General features: G+C 43.6%; 1 protein-coding gene across 6 annotated transcripts in view; it reads left to right on the top strand.

The window, feature by feature from the left end:
- The window catches only part of LOC108893935 (suppressor of tumorigenicity 7 protein homolog), a 48,035-nt gene that overhangs the window by 5,158 nt on the left and 19,189 nt on the right, over positions 1-23,688 (top strand). For 5 of the 6 annotated variants that reach the window (XM_018692433.2, XM_018692416.2, XM_051073160.1 and 2 more), the window contains exons 2-3: positions 6,228-6,263; positions 22,566-22,648. In XM_018692433.2, the coding sequence (XP_018547949.1) occupies positions 6,242-6,263; positions 22,566-22,648 (105 nt within the window). In that variant the 5' untranslated portion in view covers positions 6,228-6,241. The remainder of the gene's footprint in view (positions 1-6,227; positions 6,264-22,565; positions 22,649-23,688) is intronic. The other variant, XM_051073161.1, reaches the window with a different exon arrangement.

Below are 23,688 nucleotides of genomic sequence, written 5' to 3'. Positions count from 1 at the left end.
ATTTAGCAAGAATCTACGTAACTTCAGACTGTCTCGTGCACTCATCAGGTATGTTCTTTTACATAGTTGTAGCTGTAGTTTTTGTGCTGTTGGTGCTCTGTTGTTTCAATCCTGCCTGGAAATTAGACCTGTAGTACGAGTTGTTATGTTGTTCATTGAGGGCCAGACAGAGAGATATACAGAGGTAAAATGGGAAGGGAAAAAGGGAAATTCAGCTCTTTAAAGGCTGAAAATACAACATAACTGCAGAACAGGCGACATGGGCAAGTCATTCAAGGGTTTTGCTTCCTCAAACTAAACACATGAATGTATGATTAAGAGTCCGTTTGACTTTTTAAGCATGCTACCACCTTAGAGGATAACTCCAGGACAGGAGGAGCTGGGGATCGAACCCCTCACCTCCTGCTCTGCCTCCTGAGCCACAGCCCTCTTCCACCACTGAAAGTCACACAATAACACAAACTAACTAAACAAGAGGTAAAATTCCATTCCAGACTCCATTGGCAAAAACGGTAATTTTACCAAGCAGAACACGGGAGTTGCTGGAACACCGCTGCCTCCATCAGTCTGTTTGTTTGTGTTATTGTGTGGTACTTTTACTTATGTAAGGGATCTAAATACTTCCTCCACTGCTGAATAACACAAATTAAATAAGAGTTTGAAGCACCAGTATCCCAGCAGCTCCAGTGTTCTGCTCGGTAAAATTACCGTTTTTGTCAATGGAGTCTGGTAGTGATATTTAGTGATGTTTCTTCTTAAATAAAAATGATCTTACTCTTTAATAAAAAGCTCTGTGTCTGATGTCAGACACCTATAAGAACAATCTGCCTGTCACTTCAGTGGACACTTGCACCATTTGATTACATTGCAGCGGCTGTTTAGCGGATCTTACCCTTGAAAACATTTGTGTCTTTATCAGTCCTTTAACAGAAGATAAGGCCCAGAGTCCTCCTTTAACTGTGTGAGAATGAAGCAGAAGAAGAGAAGATGTACTCAACAAATGTATCCCAGAGACAGATTTTCCTCTGAAATAAATTCATGCTTACTGCATCATCCACCCTGAGCTTAGCTTGTCTGGACCCATTCAGATTAGTCCTCAAAGGAGCTGCTGTAGAAGAAGTGACAGAGGAAGTGACGACTCCCCCTTGCCTCTTATCAAGCCTTTTTTTCCTTTTTGCATTCACTTCATTGGGTTTCTGTCTTTGAGGTTATTTATTAATGGTGCAGGGGAACGCTGTGGAGCGCCAGTGTAAGGAAATTTACTCTGCACTTTTAGCTGTAATAGAATAGGTTTAATCCAGCTTTTGATTTATTGTTTTGACATTCATACTTTAAATGTCTCGCCATCAGACCGCTGGACTGTAATTCGGTTGATTTCACTGGTCGCCTGTGCGTCAGGGGTCCAGTAAAAGCAGCTCTGGAAGGCAGAGGAGGAAGCATAGTTCCCTGTTTTGACCAGCTGGTGTCAGCAGCGACAGTCACAGCGTTCCTGACCCAGTTAGTTGAATGATGCCGCTGCGTTTGAATTGTGACCCAGCGGAGGTAATCAAAGCGTCGCCGACCTTCCTTTTGTCGTTCAGTCTGGTTCCTCTGAAAGGGGGAAAAGGAGGTGGGGGTGATGATTGTCTGGTTATCAAAAGACTGCCAATCCCTGCTGTTGTTTGCGTGGTGGTGGTGGGCACAATCCATTTTTCACACCAGCTGGCTTTTGAGTGCTGTAAATTCATTCTCATCAGGTCAGGAAATGACCACCAGTTATATGCTAAATCTGACCACCAGCAAATACACCCCCCCCGGTTTGGAAGCATCACTATGATTTTGTGAGTTTTAGGAGGTGCTAGACACTGTAGCCTGGGGGCAAAAGTGCTTTTCTGCTCCAGTTTTTCCTCATTGGTGCATGTACCCAGTTGTTATCTTCTCGGTGGAGTATCGCTCAGTCTTTGTAGCACAAGTCAAGGATGGGATGACATGTCGCTTACGGCGCTCGAGCCAGATAGTAGATTTTAAATACTGAACATTTTGTGATTTTTCTGCCGTCATGCCTCGCGCCTCCTCCTCCTTATCATCAACACACTTTTGGCCCTTCTTCTAATACGACTGTCCTCCCTCCTCCTCCTCCTCTTTTATCCCTCTCCTCGTTTTTTTTTTTTTTTTCCTCTCGCGCCGAAGGATGGCCACACTCCTCTCACGCTTACTTTCAGTTACCTAGCAACCAGGAGGAGATGCTTTTTTCAGGGTGGTACTTTGCGATGGGAGCGGGGGCGGGGTGAGGTGTGCATCGTTCAGGAATAAACGGCTCGTGAATGCAGCTTCAGGCCGAAGAGAGGCGGCGGCGGCGAGGAAGAGCGCAAAGGAGCTCATTGAGCAACAGCGCTGTTGTTCCATTACTCAGTGTCTGACTCAATTAGCACCCCTCGTTCACCTGGGCTTCACCGCTGTTATGGCGATGGCTTTGCATCCTAATTATCAGAGAGAGAGAGAGAGAGCAGTGCCCAGAGCCAGGCTGTGTGTGTGTGACTCAACCACACTTTAACTGAAGATCTCACAGTCACATTATTATGCAACAGATACAGTAAACTTACAGAGAATTTGTGGTGACAGAGATGCAGAAAAAAAGGGAAACACTGGTCCAAGTGCTCTAGAGTGGGGACACAATCTGTACTGCCAGATGTCCAATTAGTTTATTCAGTTACTAAATTAGTTGTAAATCAGATGCAAACCTCAGTTGAAGTTTAGTGCTTGTCCTGGCCTCAAGTTTATGAATTGAATTAAGTGATTTGGTTCTACATGTGTTTCCTCAGTGGAGCATGTGATGTTTTGGCAGAAGCTGCATGGGCAGGTAGTGTAGCACACAGAGTGTTCGAATCATTATTTCTTTAATCAAGTTTAAAAGCTGATTTTTTTCTTCGTTCAGAAACTGAAACGGTCAGTTGTGGTTTTAATCTTGTCTTTATGGTCAGAACATAACAAACAGATCACAGACCTGACGAAGAAAAACATTTATGATGATAAAATAGTTTTATTGCTCAATGCATGTCTCTATTCCTCCGATGTGATTTGAAGTTTGTGATTCATCTGTTTGATATCTAAACCTCAATCAACCATTGTTTTTATATTTCTACAGAGTAGTGCAGGAATGAGTCCTAAAACCAGGAAGTAAGTTAGCATGTTAGCACTTCCTGTTCCCTCGTCCCAAAGTCAGTGTGTTTCTGGTTAAATGTCTGAAATAAGGTCTGTGGTTTTCAACACAAGCTCAAGACATTTTCAGGTTTTCTTCTCGGACATAAAATGGGTCAGTAAATCCCCCACTCCTGATGTTTGAAGCTTTTACGTGTCTTAAAAAAGGCGGTTGCTAACGAGTGTCTAAATGAGCCTACAGAGGTTGTCGGGGACGTTAACATGCCGAGTTTACTCCTGCCTCGCTCAGCCCCTCTGATTATCACAGCGACACCACAGCGCCCTGTCTGAGCTGTCGATCCCCATTCAGATCATACCAGTGCAGATCAACGGGCAGAAGTAGGGAAAGGGGCGAATGTGATAACAGATGGCAGCGAGTCGCACAGATCCCAGCTCACTTCCTCCTCTCCTCTCAGCGGAGCTTTCCAGAGAGAGTCCCCTGGTGTAATTAACATGACCCCAGGAGATGTCTTTAGTAGAGCTTCAGGGACTGGCGGCGCTTTTCAAAGACCATTCGTGTTTGCAGGTCTGCTGCAGTCTTGAGATCTTGAATCTCATTCATACAGATAGCAGATTAAGTATCCTAAACGCTTGTAAATGCTAACTGGACTTCATGTCTGTTTCCTCGTTTCTGAATCATATGTCCAGGAGTTTGAGTGGAGAAAGTGTGCCGTTTAATTAACGCAACTCAACAGCAAAGTTTGACTTGGTGCTCCATGAGATATTTTTTGCAGTGTAGCAGGAGTAGAGGAGGGGTCCTTTGCTTGTGCCTGAAGCACAAAGACGACGAGGAGGAGGAGGTGGAGGAGGTGGTGGAGGTGGAGGAGGGTGACTGGGTATGAGACACAAAAGAACAGAGGCCTCCATCAGTACACGCTCCCCTATTCAGCGGCTGAGCTAATCCACATGCTAGCTAGCTTCACCCCATTCACAGCAGGGCCCCACGAGGACGTCCGGCTGACCTCCCGTCTATTTAGGTTACCAGGCTGTCGTGCAGACTCACCACTGACTGTACCCATTCACCGGGCTCAGAGCAGCCCCTCCGTGCACCACAGTTACTAGGATATGTGTGCACTTTACTACATTTGAAGGCTCCATATTCCGGTCCTCATTAAAGTTTTACAATATGCATCAATAATGAGACTTATCACTTGCAGCAGGTTCAGTACGAGCACATCAGTGTATCTGTGTGTCCTCAAAGAGGCAGAGAAACTTGAATCATTCAGACTTAGAGCTCTGAAAAGGATTCACATGTTTTTGGCTTTGTAACACAGGTTATGTGATTTCTTATTAACTGAGTGAGTATCTGCTAACAGCTAGCAAAACAATAAGCCAAAATACTGTGATATATGTAGTGGTTTACATTCCTTTCTTACATCATTTTCACATCCAGTTTCAGTTAAACCTTTATGTTGAGTTGTAATTTTACATGTTGGTGCCTTTTTTTGCTTCTGTTTCTTCAGACATGGTTTAATTATTGTTGTTTTGCCGTTAATCTGGTCTGCATTTCACTGTGGGTCCAATTAAATCACACAAACAAGCCTTAGATACCTGCAAATACAGAAACAGCTGAAGAAATGGTCTCATAAGTCTTTCATCCTGTGCACTGCATGGCTGGAGATATATATACATATATATATATATATATATATACGTAGTGCATTTGATGTGTTTTTCTTATGCATGAGGTATAAAAGGATTTGAAGGTTTAGTCATTTTAAAGCTATGACAGCTCACGCGCTCTTGATTTTTTTCTATTTTTTCCACTTGCTGTTTAATCTATAAATGTCAGCTGTAACAGTGATTTCATATTATTGATAAGAGTGTTTTCATTTTTACATTAAATGCAGGTTTTATTGATGAGGTGAAAATTGGTTTCCTGGCTCCCTGATGGCCAGGTGTGTGTGTGTTTTGTTAACAGCAGGTAAACACACAGCAGTCTCCTGTGCTTTGCTTCATGCTCGTTTCAATTTGTCCAACTGTCAGACTGCAGCCCCCCCGCCCCCCCCCGTCCTGCCTCTTGTGCCCCCCCCCGCCTCTATTTCTTCCAGTGTATGTTGTTGTACATCTTTTTTTTAAGCTCCAAAGTAGACAAACCATTTTGATTGGCCTGCTTCCCACTCTTTTTCTCCTGTGCCCCCTCAGCTCCAGCTGCCTCCCTCCTCCCCCTCTGTATCTCTTTATCTGCCCCCCCCTCCTCCCCCTTCTCCATCTTGCCCTCCCTCTTCCTCGTCCCCCCCCGGTTCATCCTCCTCTCTCCATCACCTTTTTGCTTCTCCCTCTCCTTTCTCGCACCCTCCTTGTTCTCCTTCTCCCTCCTCACCTCCCTCCCTCTCCCCCCACTCTCTCTCTCTGTCTAGCAGCAGTCAGTCTTTTTACAGCCCCCCCCCCCATCCTGACGTCACTCTCTGTTTGCATAGCTATTGTCTTATAGCGGCTGCAGCAGCAGCAGCGGCAGCAGCTCCTCACCAGATTTTTTAGTTCTTCACTCCCCCGTTCTCCCTCCTCTCCCTGGGAAAGCCTCTCTCTCTCTCTCTCAGTCAGTCTCTCTCTTCATTAGCAAATCCTACAGTGGAATGAGAAGCGAGAGAGTGACGGAGAGGAGAGGATGAGGAGGAGGATATAGACTGCAGAAAGAGGAGAGAGGCGATAACTGGCCACAGCCACATCTCCGTGTCTGGATTTGACCACACTTTGCCTCGGCTGTGAAGGATTTCTGCCTGATTTTATTTTATATTTGCTCATTGATTTAATCCTCCACAAGGCCTCTTGTTTTTTTTTTTTTTCTTCTTTGCGAGCGGACTAACTGTGTGTGTGTTTGGAGGAGGGCTTTTAAAGCAGCGACGGATAGCGGAGCTGGGGCATCTGGCCGTCTGGGAGGCAGCGACGGCCGGCTGGCTGCATTGTGTTGCTTTGATGACCCCCGCTGTGTAGCTGCCTGCTCATCAACCTCCCCCCCCTCCCCTCTCTCTCTCTCTCTCTCTCACCCTCCCCTTTCTCTCTCCTCTCTTTCCTCCTTCTCCTCCTCCTCCTCTCTCTCTCCATCACAGCTCCCGGCCCAGCCATGTTCGGCACAGAGTCCTCATGTAAGTACCACCACCATCCTCCCGCCTCCTCTGTGTTTGTCTTTGTTTATGTATGTTTTTATGTTTATGTGTGTGCTTTATCTGAGGAAGGGGAGGAAAAGGAAATGGCTCAGGTTTCCTCTGTCCCTGCATCCCTCTCTTTCTCTCTCCTCTCTTCTCTTCTTCCTGTTTTGCCTCCATGGTTGCTGGTGGCAGATTGCATGGGGAGAAATCTGGGATCTACCATTTTAGCACGGAGGGTCGGCACTACAAGCTAGCTGGTCACGCCTGAGCTTACCGCCTGCCTCGCATTCTCTCACTCTCAGCCTCGACTGTGTGTCTGTGTTTATATACGCGACCATCTCCTGTCTGTATGTATTTTCAGTCCTCTCTGAGTGTAATGGTGTGCCGGCTGAGTGCTGTTTAAAGTGTGTCTTTGGTGCATGTTTGTGTGTGTGAGCGAGCGTGTCAGAAGATGGATGCTTTCGCCGGAGTTGCATCGTTTCCAGAAGCATCAGCCTCCCCCTGTCTTCTTCTCTCTCGGCTCAGTCACGTTGCTGTAAGGTCTCAGTGTAGTATTCCCACAGATGCTGCCGATGCTAACATAGCACGCTGGTGTTGTGTACGTATGCATGCACGTGTGCTCTGCAGCTCCCTAACCTCCCCTCAGAAGAGATGTAGTGTTGATCTGTAGGTGAGCCCCCCCCTTCCCTCCTCGCAGGAAAACCATTCACTTTGATCAATAACATGATGCCTCACTCCACCACCTGCTCGATGCTTCAAGGAAGTCTGAGCTGATCCTAATGATTCTGTCACGGCTGCACAGTTGCAGCCAAAACTAACTTATTTTTTTGACGTCAGATCAGAGCTAGCATGCGCACCGGCAGCAGCAGCACAAACACCGTCTGTGGTGTGTTAGCATCCTGGCTGTTACAGTGTGGGAGAGCTGTCACGCACCACTCTGCTGCACAGTTTCGTTAAAACGAAACTGTGCAGCTGAGCGGACTGACACCGCGGAGTATTCTGGAAGTGACGCCCCCCCCCCCCTTCCCCGCCAACGATGCCAGATCACATCCTGCATTTCACCAAAACCCTGGCTGAGGTCGTGTGTCCTTGTGGTTTGAAGATTCTGAATTCTTGCCAAAAAATCTGAGGTCGTTTGAGGGTCAAACTTGATGCTTTCACTAACTCAGTTTGACAGCAGCTTGTCCTCGGTGCTTTGACCTGCTGGGTCTGCTTTTAGCTTTTGAAAGGTTTGGGGAATATTTATCAAGCGCTACATAAAATATTAATGAAAATATTTGGAAAGATCCTTATTTTTGATGAGATTTTATAGAGATCTTTACTAGTTTTCTTTCTGTAGTAATTAATGATGAATTAATGTGTGTGTGGGTGAGCTCTGCTTATATTTTAAAGCCTTTGAATGGAATATAATATAGAATATAGAGATTAGAAGTGTTTTAAATACAGCTCAGGTAGTAATTTGCACTTGTTTGCATTTTGTGAGTGATGTGATGTTTTTATATTCGATGGATGTACAGTTGTTTACAGACGTATCAGCTGTAGCAGAGACGAAGCCTGTGACCTTTCTGATTATCTGGCAGTCTGCAGCCGATACCCCAACCTGCTGCCGTGAACCTGCTGTCCTGTGCTGACATGGGGCTGTAAAGTTTCTCCAATTTTGTGCATGTGTGCACTTTGATACAGATATGCCAGAAAAGCATAACTGTGCAGTATTTTAATAGAAAACCAGAGGGTACCGGTGCTGCACCGGGGCCTCAGACCGCAGAGAAGATTAATGAGTGCGGGCCAGTGAGTAACACTTCACAGGATATAACTCAAACTTGGTTTATACTTCTGCGTAGGCTTGACGTGGAGCCTGTACTGTTGTGAGCAATTTACATCGCCAAAACGCTAGCTGGCGGCAGGGGGTTTCTGTGCCGATGTGTTGAGTTTATTTGCATACTTTGAACTGTGGCGACTTAAAATGAGAGTGGAGCTGGAGCTAAAAGATGTTGAACAATAGTTAGAGAGACGCTATCGGAGGACGGAGTGTGTATGTTTGTTGAGCTAATCCAGGCAGATAAGAGGGTGAGTTTCTGTTTGTCCGGCCGTTTAATACGACGTATACGAGCCGACCAGACGGACCAATCCCAGCTGTTAAAGTCTGTGTTGTCGTGACATGTAGTTAGATTTCTAGGAAGGAAGTGTGCACAAATGCGGTGCTCATAGTGCCTTTTTATATGCCTCTTATATAAAGTTCAAGTCACAGAGTTCAGCACAGGATTGTGGCAAATAAGCAGTTTCATCCGTCCGTGCTTCTCCTTGCAAATTCATTCATAGCTTTCTGGCAACAGACACAGCAGACAGAATGAGGCAAAAAACATAATGTCCATTCAACTCTGTCAGTTTAGGTAATAAACCCACCAGCATTTGTTGAAACACTCAGAGGTAAGTGGAGCCTCTTTTATGAGCTGTTTCATTGGAATTGCTTTGCTAGGAAACAGCTTGGGTCCATGTTTATTTCCGAGCAGCAAACACTGCATCAGCAGACACTGCGACGGGAAATGAACTTGGGCACATTTAGAAAGTTTTTGTGAAATTGTCACTGGAGGAGGAGTCCATGTTAAAGATGATGTGTGAGCTGCTGCAGTCTTTCTTATATATCTTATCCTTTTATGGCCGAGCCTTGGCGTTACAGTTCTGGCAGGCTGTGCCACTGAGGAAGACACTGAACCTGTACCTCAGGGGTGGCGGCTTGGTGTATTTAATGAGGCCAAATCTGGTCTCAGGTAGATCCAGATCAAGAGGAACAAAAACCTATCAAGTGCTCACATACGAGGCTGGAGTTCCCAACCCCTCTGCCCCTCAGCTCCGAGAGATAAGTGAATTGTCTCAGCAGCTTAAAATTTCTCATACTTGCTTATATCATAGTGTCTTAAAATAAGCCATAACTACATTAGATTTGAGACAGTAGCATAATTACTGTGAGCAGTCTGTTGCCAGGCTGTCACTGGAAAAAATAGGCAGCCTCTATCAACCTCTGTGCTGCATTTGACATTGTGGGTCAGTGTTCAGGTTTGGTGGGAAATGTGCCGAATTGCTTTCTGGCATCAAACAGGGAGGACTCTGTTCCCCCCTTTTTCTCATAATGGCAGATGGTGGAGGGAGTGAAAAGCCAGGAAAATCACTTCCAACACATTTGGAAGGACTCTACATGTCCATGCTTGTTATTTCAAAATGTATTGGTGATTTAAAGCGACATTTTGCAGGTAATTTTACCTTACAGTTACCGTTTCGGAATAATTTTGATGGTACACTGACTTGAGCAGGTTCGATCGAGAGAAATGCCGAACTGTAGATCAATTCAAGACACTTTAATGTCATTAAAAACCAGCGTTCATCTCTGATATCCAGCCAGGAAACTTTGAAAATGTCAAGAATTTTCAGTGGAGTTTGGGGTGTGTCAGGGCTGCAGAGGGCGCTGTTGCTCAGCAGAAGTTACATTTTGTTGCTTTAAAACAGTAGATGTGGTACGTTTCATCTTACCGATAGATGCCAGAGTAGCACAGACTGTAACTTTTGTGCTTTAGAGGCGTCTGACTGTATAAAGAGGTGAATCAAGCTTTTATTTTTCATGAGGCCTTTCGGCGGTGACGTCTTTCCTCAGTTTTATTGAGTGCTACACTTTAAAGAGCAACCCTTCGTTAGCTCTTTTTCCTCTGTTTTCAACAGGCAGCAGCACTTTAAACACACCTTACTGACCCCAGCATGAACAGAAACATCATCCACTTCACACAGTTACCTTCACACACACAGACATACACAGGGAAGACAGGTTGTCAGCTGTCACCCTCCAATCCCCAGCTCTCATTTCAGCCCATCAGTCCAGCACAGGTTTGGGGTAAATGGCTCTTCCTCTCTCCCTGCTTTTGGCCTTTGTGTTGTAGGATGTTCTGAGGCAGAAACTGATGATTCAGTAGCCGCACAATAGGTCTACACTTCATCAAAATGGAGGTCAGTACTTCCCGTTTCCTCTGTAGTACGAGATTTTATTTTGCCTGAAGCGAGTATTGATTTTTTTTTTTTTCTTTTAAAGTCATTTAAACTTTATCATTAGTCCACAACAAACAGTGACAGAAGGTGAGAGAGAGAAGAGGGGGAAGTGAGTAGAGCTTACGACAAAAACTTCAGGACGGATTCAAACCAGTAACCTGTAGTTAAATTAAATGCACCTCAGCCTATTCAATCAGTGCTACAGCCTCGGGGGCTATTGATTTCCTGATGTCAAATAGTCTTAGAGGAACGGATATCTTATTATCAGTGATGTGAGCTGAAGGGACCAACGGTGACACGGCACTCTTTTGTTAGCACTGCTATCAGGTTTAATAAGTTCTTAGATGCCCCCACAGAGCTGTTACAGGGCGAGATGTAGCTTGTAGTTTATTCCTGTGTCGAGTTTGAAAATCAAAGAGCGCCCTGGGCCAGGAAAAAACGGCTTTTAACTTTTATTGTACAGCTCAGCACATTGATACTTCTTGTTGAGTCTACGGTGGCTGACGACGGCAAACGTATGTAGCTGGAGTTAGTGTGCTAGAGGGTTTGACTTATAAAGCTCGCTAGCGACAACATAATGTACCTTTTTATGTTGCCTCTTTACTCCACCTTTCTTCCCACGCAGTCTGCTCCACTTAGAGCTCCCCCTAGAGGCCTGGAGGAAGAGCTTTTTTCTTTTGCGATGTTTACAGTTGATGTTTTTGTTTTGTCTTCCGTGCAGCACGTTTCCATCGCTTTATTTGTTTTGTGTTTTTCCTACAAGTTTTTCAGCTGGCTTCGTTAACGATTTTTGCAGCGTGTTTCTTCCGTATGGAAATGTTTTGGGCCATTGCAGTGGCTGATGTCAAAAAGCACTCTCAAAGTTTGTTTCCAGGTCACTCATTAATGTGTTAGTTTGTTGACCTTGTCAGAGTGCAGGAAGGGTTAGCATTTTTTTCCTCTGTATCCTCTGGCGGTTTGTCTTCAGCCTGGCGGATACTGGCAAAGACAGCGGTTTGAACCCCAGTCCTCCAATTTTCTCTGTGGCCTCCCCACACCCTGGACTGTTTAAGATTGTCTAGACTGTCTCTGGGGTGTTGTGTGTGGTGGAAATTATGACTTAGGATCAGCCTGATGAGCCACTATAAACATATACTGAGTATTTTTGGAGCATTTCAAGCCTTTATTAAGAGTAACACAGGTTTACAGTTGGGTTTTTGTGTCCTGCAGTGAATAGCTTTTGAGTCTGCTTCACCTTTAGCGCTACTGTAGCTACTTTAGCTCTGCTCCAACCTAATGAATTTTTATTTTTCTAAGCTCATATTAATCCATAAACATGTTGCATCGACATCCATATATTATTAATACTGATCTACGATGCTTTGCGTGACTTCCCGTGTGATTACAGCTCCCGACGTCAGCAGGATTACATCAGTTACATCATAATGTGTGTAAAACTATTATTTCCTGATCATCTGCTCTGAGCATATTTACAGTTTGGAGCCTAAATAATCAGGAACACTCACAGTTTTTCATGTTTTTCATGTGTGATGTGATGCAATTTCCAAATCAGTGAAGGTTTATTTTAAAGTCTTTCAGCCCTAAAATAGACGGATGCTGCTACTCTCCGTGTACTGCCTGGAACCTGAATGCAACACTAACTGTAGAGCAGGCTGTTTCTGTTTTAAGATGAATGTTAGATCATCAGCAGTATGACTTCTGATAAGGATGAGATCAGGGAAATGCAATTGGCAAATGGAGGCATGTTGAGATTATGGGAGGATTGCTGTGGGCCATACCTTAGTCATATCACTCCAACATTGTATAAGTGCTATTTCATCAGTGGCCATTATGCTGTTGTTATTATTATTTTGCCTATTGCCTGACGAGATCACATCATCTTTAAATGCAGCGATAAGCCACTAATGGGCTTTGAAGTGTCTCGCTGAGGAAGCTCCAGGTCGTATTTGTTTGTCGCGCTGTCGGTGCAGAATAAGGTGCTTACTGAAAATGGCCATTTGATGAAAGCGAAGCAGCGCTCTGACAGCAACCAGCTGTCTCTGTTGCTGTGGTAACAACCCCCCCATAAGAACGGCAAAACGGCGGAGCGATCGGGTTTCTGTGGTAACTGCTGACTTCTGCTATTTTTGTCTCTGGAGCTCATATAGTGGCTGGAAGTTAAACGAGCCAAAAAAGGAAGCTTATGTTTGGTAAAGGATCCTCAGTAAGGACTTTATCTCATATCCCATGAAAGAGACGCTAATGTATTCTCCCGGTTCACGACCTCTGACCCTGAATCATCACACAGCAGATGCAAGATGTGGAAGTAGCTCACTGTAAAACTTGGATGCACTGTTTTGCATTAAACCTTAAGAGAGAGACAAGCTTTGAAAATGTGACTAATTGAGAGTAACTCCAGGTATGACTGGAGCAAAGTTCATTTCCATTTGCCTTTGTGTAAAACCATGGTTAGTCCATGATATCAAACTATGAGTTTTGAGTGAAACCTTAATTAGGATATGATGCAGAAATACACAAACATGCGTATTATTTTCATCAGATTTCTAAAGCTGCACGGACAGATGATTCTGATTTATAAATATAAATCATAGTAGAACTTGAAACATCCGTTTGCCTGCTCCACCTCTCAATGAGAAGAAGTGCAGTGAGCAGATGTCGTTACACATGGCCGTTATAGTGCTAGCACCGCTAATTTATCACATGTTAAGTAAATTTAGTTGCTGTAATATCTCAATTGTCGTTAGTGCTCAGGTTTCACAGTCGAGGATAAAATTAAAAGATCACTGACCAGGAAATAATGGCTTAAATAAAAAAAAAGGAGAAATAAAATGTATCATTCACACACCGTTAATTAATTAATTAACCTCACAAATTAGCCTTTATTTTTTTACAGATTGCTGTGCAGATTTTAAAAAATACTACAGTTGGCAAAGCACTTACACAAACAATTCATGAATGTTTAATCTTCTTATTGTTCCATCCACAGCTGGCTCTAGAAAACTGTCAGTATGCCTCGTCTAAGCTCGTCTGAGGTGTGCAGATTCTTTTCTGAATACCACTTTATGTGCAGAAAATGGTGTATAGATGGTTTTTGTGCGTATACATCCTTTATTCATCCATATACAGAAATGCATGAATGATACCATTCCCCTTCAGAATCAGGTGATTGTGTTAAAGTCTTCAGCTGTGGAGCTGGGCTTCAAAATAAGTGATTAACAGTGTTTATCTGCAGCCTTATCAGTGGATTATTTCTGCCAAAGGGCTTTCTTAAAACGTCACTGTAAACTACTGGAGCAGGAAACTGTGCAGCTCTGTTTGCTTCTTAAAGAAAACAGAGCTTCATTTGTGCTTTATCATGAATTTACTTGTTTAAATTTTTGCTCGCTCATGCTGTTCGCTCCTAGTTTAAACCTCCAGAGATCTCAGCAGTTTAACAGAAAACTGTGGAAATATTTTTACGCCATCTATAGTCATTTTACCGGCATTCAACATCTCCATATATGGATCTTGTGAGGCTGGTTGTGAAAGTATTCAGCGAACAGCGGCCATTTTTTCCCCCCTGCCATCCATAACTTCAGCGGCGAGCAGCCCGTGCCAACAGCAACAGAGCTGAGACTCTGGGGGTTTTAATGATCACGGTGCTCGGCCAGAACCAGGAGGAGATGAGGTCATTCTGCTGCTCTTGGATTCAGTCTCAGCACACTCACACTTAACATCAGCACACAGTGTTGGTGTTGGCATCAGAAACCCCAGGAAGAAGCTCAGAGAACATCCCAGTTTATGAAGTTGAGACTCAGACCCTCTCCGCAACGTGGGCTAAGTAAGCAGCTAACCACACAAACCAACAGAGTGCACTGGACTGGTATCAATTAATCAGTTAGATAGGTTGGACCGTCTTCTGTGGTTGGGTGAGGCGAGGAATGAGAACATCACTGTTCTTGGCGCGCTCCCTCAGCCCATAATCATTATGTGTGCTTGGCTACTGATGAAAAGGGAGTTTTTTGGGTAGCTTGCAGAACGAGCTTGAATATGATTAACACCGGGGGGCGGCTGCATGTTACGGACAGAATATCATTCGCCTCATACTGACCTGTCATGCTTCAGAGAACGGGTTGGGGTGCAACAGGAGGAGAGCTCTTCCTCGCTGACAAAACAAAGAAAACGTCTCATTTATCTGCTGCGAAATTATAGGTCTCTCTGCAAAAGGAGGAATAAATTATGGAGACAATAATTTGACAGTGTTTCCTGTTAATTTTCAGGCTGTCATCGTGTCAGTGTTTGCACTCTCTAGGCACCTCTGTGCAGCTGTTAATGCAGCAGCTGTATGGCCACCTGTGTAATTTCGAGCTGTAAGTGTAAACACCTGGGTTTAAACACTCTTCGCCAGCACACGCAGGGATAATCTCACATTTGACAACACAGTAATGATTGCTCGCCCTTATTATTTCGCATTCCTGAGCTTTTTGAGGAGCCTGTCTTGCTGCAAAACCGAGGCTAAACTTTGTGTTTGCTTCCTCTTCATTATCAGAACAGCCTCTAGTTAATGCTCATGCTTTCCCGTCGGATCAGGACGCGCTCGCGTCATAATTCCTCCTGGTGGATCTTCCAAAGGAAGCGCGGTGATAATCGAATCAGTTCAGCGGGATCTCGTAGAGGAAATCACTGCATTTGTCATCATCGTGGTCGAAACGCTAAAGTGGAAGTGCAGCTAACCTCATCAGCCATTTAATTTCACTGGGCTCTCTTCCATCCTCCTCCTCCTCCAGCATCTTAGGAAGAAACAAAAAACCGGCTCGTGACCAGAAGGTCGCTCATCTAATCAGCGGATCAAGTGTGAGTGATAATGCTTTGTTTCCTCTCCGCCTGCCGAGCGGCTCTGGAGCAAGGCACTGGCCAGTAGCCGTCTCGTCTGGAGGGATACTGGGTTGATGCTGGCAGTGGATTCAAATCAGAATGGAAAATATTTCCATTACAATAATCACAGGAGTTGAAGGACATGAGCGTTGGCTATCTGTAAATCTGCACCGAGCAGCCTCTCCTGTAGGGTCATTTAGGGGTTGTCATGGTTACGTCTGCAGGAGGAGGCTAAGGAACACCCTGCCCCCCCCCATCTTCATTAAAACCCATGTTATTGATTGGCTGGCATCTACAGACCCCCCCTTTACACTTATTCTGCTGGGTTACCGGAGGGAGAGCAGCCTCACAATTGTGACGGCCTGCTGTCACTCACAGGACACAGCCAATCAAGACGCCCCCCCCCCCCGCCCCATTGACTAGTAAATGTGCTCTATGAAAGACGGCTAGCTCGCTGTATGGATGTGGACAGCCGGTGGAGACGCATGATTGTGATTTCTGGTGGAACAGGAGGGAGGAAAACACACACACACACACCCACAAAAAGATCCCTGTTTCACTTTGTCTTTGCCAAAGATATTTTTATTTTAAAGGTCCTGTTAGTGTGTTGGTGGCTTCAGTGGATGTTTCAGTGGAATGGAGGGTAAGTAATGTGTCGGCTTTTCGTGGCGTGCTGCTGTGTGGAGTCAGGAACTGCACGGTGGCTGTGCTTTCTGATCTTTCTCCCCCCTCGCAAAAGCAGCCTTTGTATTGTGTACAGCAGGTGGCCCCTGTACATTTTGTATTGATATTCATGAACTGGATGGTTTGCTCAGTGCGTGGGCGAAGGCCTGCTGGATGTGTGTGTGTGTGTGTGTTGCCTTTTTATGTCTTAGTATCTGTGTTAGTGTGAGCGATGCACTAGCTGTAGCTGATATCTGTGTTTACACAGGGAAGGGAGAGGGAGTCAGTCCTTGTGTTTATTTTCTCTTGATGTCCCCGTATGTTTGTTTTTCTTTTATTCTCTGCGGTTGAGGAAAATAATTAAAAATAAAAGGTTGTTTGACAGATTGTGTCGGGCCTTTTGCAGCATCCCGCACAGCTTCTTAGTTGTTATTTTGGAAGAAATGCAGCCGCAGGAAGTTAATAACCAAATCTCCCTCCTCCTCTTTTTTGTTCTCTCTTCTCCGGCTGCTTTATTGACATAAAATGAAAATGATGATAATGCCAAACCAATTTGTCCGTTTCATTTAATTTAGATAGTGGGGGAAAAAAACACACACAAATTGTTAGAAAGTGAAGAGAACAAATCTTTTGCATTATCCTGGCACAAAATTAAACCAGCAAAAAGTGATAAATCAGTAAAATAAAAACATAGTTACCTCGTAGTGAAGCACTTTCTAGCATCATTAAAAAAGATCTCACTGAAGATGAGATGAACATTTTGGAACAGTTTGACAAATTCAGGATAATGTTCTTTCTTGTTGAGAGTCAAATAGAAACATTTAAAAGCAGAGACAACTTAACACTAATCCCCTTTTTCTCTCTGCAGCCATTGTTTGACAGCCAAGTCTTGGTTCAGATAATGCCCTCTTAGATTTTGAATTATCAAATTCTCTGGAAGAAGAAGAAGAAAGTGAAATTAAGAGGTTAAAAGTGTGATCTAATTCCATCAAATTGCTGTGGTTCTGTGGTCGGTCGAGATTTAACTGCTACTTCTTAGATCTCTTCTGCGTTTCTCCACGCAAGGGGGGGGGAGTACAAGTTCGGCTCTGTATCCTCTGTCTGGAAGTACGTCTGCAGAGCACCCAAAATAGATTTCCAGAATTTTAAATGAGAGCTTTTGAGCCTTTATCTCACTCTGTCCTTGGCTGACACTTTTCTTTCTCTCCTTGTATATCTCCTACTTTATGTCCGAGATAAGTTTGAGCAGTGCTGGTATCACCCCAGCATGTAATTTAATGCACAAATGGCAGCTGGCGTGTTTGTCGCTCTTGTTCTTGGAGGTGAGAGCACGTATCAGCAGCCCCTCTTTTAAACAGAGGTCGTGCTATTGCGCTTTCAGCTGAATCCCATCTCCCGATCAAAGTCAGCAAAGGCCAGATTATCTGATGGCTCTAAAGATAATCTTGCCAGATTGTCCTGTGGTGTGAGGTGTGATAAGACTGATTTTACCTTCCCTGATCTGCTCCGTCCTGTTGTGTTGGGGAACATTGTCGTCCGCCATGTTTCTTTACTCTAAAGTCGTGTTTGGTCGCGTGAGATTTCAAGTTTTGAGAGTCCAGACTCTGGTTGTTGGTGGTGTGTGTTTCTGTGTGGCTCGTAATTGATCTGTCGATGCTCTACCTAAAGGTGGTCAAATTCTTCAGCAGTTACACGCTCTCTTGACAAACGAAACCATCAGGCATGAGGAAGGAGTCACTGAATGGTTTCATGAGTTGGAAAATGATGAGAATCACATGCTACAACCTTCACAGTCACCATATCTCAACCAAACGGAACATCTGTGGGAGACTTTGGACTGATGTGATCATCAAAACACCAAATCAGAGAATATTTTTTGGAAGAAAAGTGCTCGATCCCTCTAGTAGAGTCCAGAGACTTGGAGAATCAACGACTTGTGGTGGCCCAACGCCTTACTTAGACACGGGAAGTTGGTTTTTCCTTCTGTACATGGATGCCTTTCAAACCTGCACAAACCTACAGACAAACACTACATACTGTACGCCACATGCACTGGCTCACCAGCTATTGCTGCTGTGACAGATGTTGTCTACACTCTGTCTTGCTCAAAGGTCAACAGAGATAGTTAGACCCAGACAGGCTCGGCTAGCAGCCCCATCAGTCAGGGCCACCCACATGAGCCGGACTACGAGGCCCTCCCTAATCGGCCCTGCCAACAGACATTTCAGGCATGAGCAGCCGAGCCAGAGTGACTTACAGCTCAGGTTAGGATGCAGGAACTGCTAACTTTGGCTCACGTGTCTCACACATTGCTTTTTATGATGCCCTTTTTCTGATTGCCGTGGTGTTGGACACACATTTGAGCTCCATGTGTGAGCTGTAAAACTCTCTGCTTCAAAGGAATTCAACAACTTGCTTATGCAGATGTAGGACAGCTGTTGTAATGAGAGCAATTTTCAAGTCCTACTACTAATGCTGCAGGATTAAGGTCTTGACTTTGCCTTGGCTACTGTGCCACATTAGCATGGACGGTCTTAAGCCATTTCTGTGTAGATTTGGCTTCTTGTTTTTTGACCACTTTTGTCTCTAGTCCAGCACAATGTCTTTAAGATAAAATGTTAAAAGAGTGACGCATGTTTACGGGTTTTAACTTGTAGAAGTTTCACTTGTTGAAGACCTAAATATCTGCAAATATTAAATATGAATTAAGTTTGTGTTAACTGGTTAACAGGCTCAGATTGTGTCAACACTTGTTATAAGTGTTTGACAACAGTATGGATAGGATTTCTGCAGAAATAGAGCCTTTTATCAGAGAGTACGGTGCTTTTCTTTAAGCCCGCAACGTCGCTACCTATCAGTACCAGACTCCATTGACAAAAACGGTCATTTTAGCTAGCAGAACATGGGAACTGCTGGAATACAGCTGCCTTTACTTGTTAGTTTTATTGTGTTATTGTGTGACTTTGAGTGTTAGAAGAAGTATTCAGATCTTTTACTTAAGTAATAATACCACATAAACTAACTGATGGAGCCAGCAACTCCAGTGATCTGCTCAGTAAAATTCCTGTTTTTGTCAATGGAGTCTGGTATTGAGATGTGCAATGTTTCCAGCTAAACAAAAGGATCTTACTCTTTAATAAAATAAAATATCTATCTCTCTTTAATAATCATAATGAAAGGCGTCCTCTTCTGTAGTTAAAGCATGTAGATGTGTGTGTGTGTGTGACAGCGCATTTATGAGTGTGATTGAATGTTTGAAATGTGTGCATGTTCACGTATGTGTGTGTCTTAGTGTGCGTCTTTTAAAATTCCAGGTCAGGCGAGCCAGTCTGTCAACCGTCCCCTCTTCAGTAAAGGTCACATCTCCCGTTGTCTCCGGTGACATTTAGTCCCCAAGTCTGTCTGTTAGAATTTGTCCCTTTCAATTCCTAACGTTATCCTCCCAGCATGCTCTCTGGCTGCTTCCTCGCTCATATAAACTCACAGGGGTGGTATGGTGGTAGATGAGGAATAGTCTCCTGCATTGAGAAGCTGCTGTTGGCCTCAGTTGTTGATTAAATTGAGTGTTTTAGTCACTTTTTTAAAGCATAAATGTCCAGTATGACCTGTTTCTAGCTCCTTAAACGTGAAGATTTGATGCTGTTCTTTGTCACATGATTTCAAACAAAATATCTTTAGATTTTGGGCTCTTGGTCAAATGCCACGTTGGACTGACGGAGATCACAACCAACCTTTTTCACTGTTTACTCTCATTTTATAGATATATAAACACTCCTTTAATCCAATAAATAACTGTCAGATTAAACGATAATGACAGGAAATATTAGTTGTGGGTCTAAATCAGTTATGGTTGTGTATTAAACCAGTGGGTCTTCAGTTAAATCAGCAAGACACCCTTTAGCAGGGCACTCAAACCCGGCTGCACAGCTGTAGCTGGTGTGGAGCTGTGTGAGTGAATGTCAGGATGTGGTTGCAGATCGTTGTTGTGCAGAGCTGAATAAATGTTAAGCTAAAAAGGAGCTGACTTGAGCCTGGCAGTATTCAAAGGTGAGTACAGTCCTGTTCAAGAAGGAAATAGAGACATGTCTCAGTGACTTCAGTGCAAGAGGTAGCTGGTAGAAAAAGTCTTTGTGGAATAATTTATTTATCATTATGCAGCTCAGCCTGTTGTGTCAAAGTTGAGTAAAATCAGCTCTTAATATTCCCAGAAAGTCAGATAAAGGTGTCCATTCACCTTTAACAGACTTTATACATGCTGTAAAACCTTTGCTGAAATCATAATCCACCTAAACTCCACGTCAGTGTGACACCAGATCTTTTTATTTGGTATCAGACTTCTCCTTCTGGCTCTAAAGTTCACTGTGTGTCGCTGAGGATTAATAAACATTTTGAATTAATTTAGTTTTTATATTCCTGTATAGCTGTGTTTTATGTCCATCACATGTTCCCAGAGCCTCAGATGATCACGGCTGGACTTGAGCTTCAAATTACAGACGAGTGTCTGTTTTTAATGCATGTTTTAAAGCTTTAATTGTTTTGGAAATTAAAATCTGTGACTGCTCCGATATTGTTTTACGCGAATAGACTTGACGATTACGGCAGAATTTATCAGCTTGGTGGAGTATGAGCTGGTCCGTTGCCAGCCAGACGGCAGTATCCTCTCATCGGCAGCTGTCAGGCCCGTTTCACCACAGGCCGAATCTGAAAGACCCTTTTCTGCCAGGACGAGAGCCTCCACTTCACAGCAGTGAATAGCCGTCCAGCTGCACTTTGGTTAATGCACGTGTGTGTGTGTGTGTGTGTGTGTGTGTGTGAGTGAGTGAGGCGGGGGTTCATCTGAGTGGGGTCTTTGTCCCTATCCCCTCTACATGACTCCGAGGGAATTAACATGGCAACCCCGGCACCCCCCACCCAAATGCAGTGGTCTGTCGGCGTAGCATCCTTTAGCAGAGCTTGCAGAATCCCTCAACTTTCAGGCTAAAACGCAGGAGGTGGAGGTCACCTCCAGCCACCTGCAGAGATAACGCTAGATGTTGACAGATTCCCAAACATCAGTGGAGCGTTTTCTTTTTTCATCTGTGTTGAATTTTTGTAGATTTTGTTGGATGTTCCTGTCGATTACGATAAATATCAACACCTTCACTGCCCGGCAGCTTGGCTTGCAGTCAGACAGATTCAGGTGGTCTTTACACCTGAAAGTCCGAACTGAGGTTGATGTTTTTGTTGCATTTGATCCTGTTAGTCTTGGTTTCATGTTGCAGTCAGTCAAAGCCCCTCTTCTTTACCTCACCTACCATAATTCATCAAAAATGACACTGCAGTCTGAAAAACACGCAGGCGTTGTTGCATTTTGAAATGAAATAATGAATGAAAAGGGCAAAGCACAAAATATCATCTGCCCGTTTTTGTAATCAGTGATTTATTTTTTTCTCAAAGGAGATGTTTGTTAAATTGAAAACAGATGGCAGAGACGCTGTTTTTGTTGCTTCATCCTTGAAGCGTTGCAGCTAAAAACACCCTCAGTCACAGTCAGTTTCCCTGACTGTTAGAGGAAATAACTCGCAACAAAAACAATAAATATAATAGACAGTAAAGCAGGAATATCTCCAAATAATCTGCTGCATACAGAATATGGTCAGAGCATGTAATAATTATGGTGATGGCTGATGTTTGAGAGGAACATGGATCCAGTCGTTGCTGTGATTGATATGGATCATTGACTGTGAGTTGTAATTTCCCAGTTCACAGGATCTGATATAAGTGGCACTTGGAAATAAATTGGATGGAAACCTGACTTCACTGGTGTGTAAAATTTTGGGATGTAAAGGTTTTTATTTTGTCAGGCTGAACCTGTAACACTTCCAGGGTTATTTTCATCATTAATCGATCGATTACTTTGTCTATAAAATGGTGGAAAAGCTGAAAAAGGTGATGTTTTAGTCGATCAAAACCTGAACAGAACATCACATGTAAGAGGCTTGAACCAGCAAACTTGGGGAATTTTGATGGAGAAACGACTAAAATAATTAATTTTCTGACATCTATCACATTATACAGTCACTGACAGTAGTGATCAGAGTAGTAGATACATACCATTATCTCCCAGTTGGCGGTTAGTTCAGTCAGTGTGATTAAAATGCAGGCCTTGAGAAGCTGTAGTTTCTTGATCTGTGCAGTATCCACAGTTCAAGGCTGTTTTCTGAGCTGATGACAGCCAGGCTGGAAAAATCAACCACCAGAGAGTCAAAGCTGACAAATTGTACCACTATTTCTGCTTTATTAGCCCCTTTGCAGCCATTTAGACGCCATCTATATGACATTTTCCATGCTCTAAGTTGTTTTTTTGCATTGTGATATTTAATAAATTGCCGTATTTTAGTGCAGGCTGCAGAGTTAAAGCTCAGTTTTCTACCCACAGTGGATCCTCGCTCTGTAGTTAAAGCTTAGCTTAGTCTCCCCTGGCGTTGTGTAATTTCACGTCTGAGCAGCAGGGCTCTCTGGGAAATGCCAAACGCTGCATGTGGATGACGTGTCTTTGCGTGAACGTTTCATGTCCTTGACTCTCGAGTCTTTTTGATGTTTTTCTTTACCAGTCTTCTCTGTAGACACGTCCTAGTTTTATGTGAACCTCTGGCATTTGATTCTACAAATATCTTTTCTGAAGTATTGTTCTTTGGTGTAAAACAGATTGTTGTAGTATCTGATAGCGAGCTCTAACCTGTCTGTCTACTCTTTGTGTCTCCTCCACAGTAAGCATGTTTCTCAACACCCTGACGCCCAAGTTTTACGTGGCTCTGACGGGCACTTCCTCCCTCATATCAGGACTCATATTGGTGAGATACTGCATTTTATCTGATTATATTGAAGCTGATACTTGTATCCGTTGAATGTTGAAAATAATTCTACTGTACAAAAATCTCTATATCAGTACCAGACTTCATTGACAAAAGCAGGAATTTTACGTCATAGAACATGTGAGCTGCTTGAACACCGCTGCCTCGATCTTTTAGTTTGTTTGTGTTGTTGTGTGGTACTTTTACTCTTAAGTAAAGGATCTGAATACTTCTTCCATCACTGAAAGTCAAAAAACAACACAAACAAGCTACCTGATAGAGGCAGCGGTATTCCAGCAGCACCTGTGTTCTGCTTGGTAAAATTCCTGTTTTTGTCAATGGAGTCTGGTTATGATAAAACGGCTGTTTCTGGTCAAACAAAAAGGATCTTTCTCTTTAATAAAAAAGGTCTATCTCTGTGGGAATTCTATCCATAATGTTATCAAACACTTAGTATCACAATCTGAATGTGTCAGTTTCCCATTGGATTACATTGCAGCAGCTGTTCATGGCTGCCAGATACACTGTTCTTGATCTATACTGCACCAGTTTCAAAGGTTTTTGTCCGTATCAATCATTTACACCCAGAAACATGGGGAGTAAGGCTTCCTGTTGTTACACTCGTTCTGATTTCATCAGCCAAATGAAGAAAAATCACAATTTAAGGTTGATAACTGTGCACTATCCCATGACGTTCTAATTCATAACGTTAAAAAGACTAAACTAATCTTAAAATTAGCTCCCTAGGTGACTCCGTGAGCCCAGGGTGTTTGGTTGTTTGTGCTAAAATTCATTTCCAAGTCGCTCAAGAGAAGATAAACAGTTTGAAAATGTTGGGTACAGTGCGATGATGAGATGTGGTTTTGTTGGAACCATCCCTCAATCCCCAGCTTTGCAGAAAGCATCTCAACCCTGCTCCTATCAGCATCCATATAATATAAATAGAATAAAGATGTGACAAAAATCATCAAAGCAGGGAGGCAATATAATCGAAACTGTTACCACTCCTCTTCCCCACTTATGCAGGTATTTTATCTCTC

The sequence above is a fragment of the Lates calcarifer genome, linkage group LG10 (genome assembly GCF_001640805.2).
Source record: "Lates calcarifer isolate ASB-BC8 linkage group LG10, TLL_Latcal_v3, whole genome shotgun sequence".
Taxonomy (NCBI): domain Eukaryota; kingdom Metazoa; phylum Chordata; class Actinopteri; family Centropomidae; genus Lates; species Lates calcarifer.
Note: the sequence above shows the minus strand (reverse complement) of the source record. Positions and strands in the feature narration are given on the sequence as shown.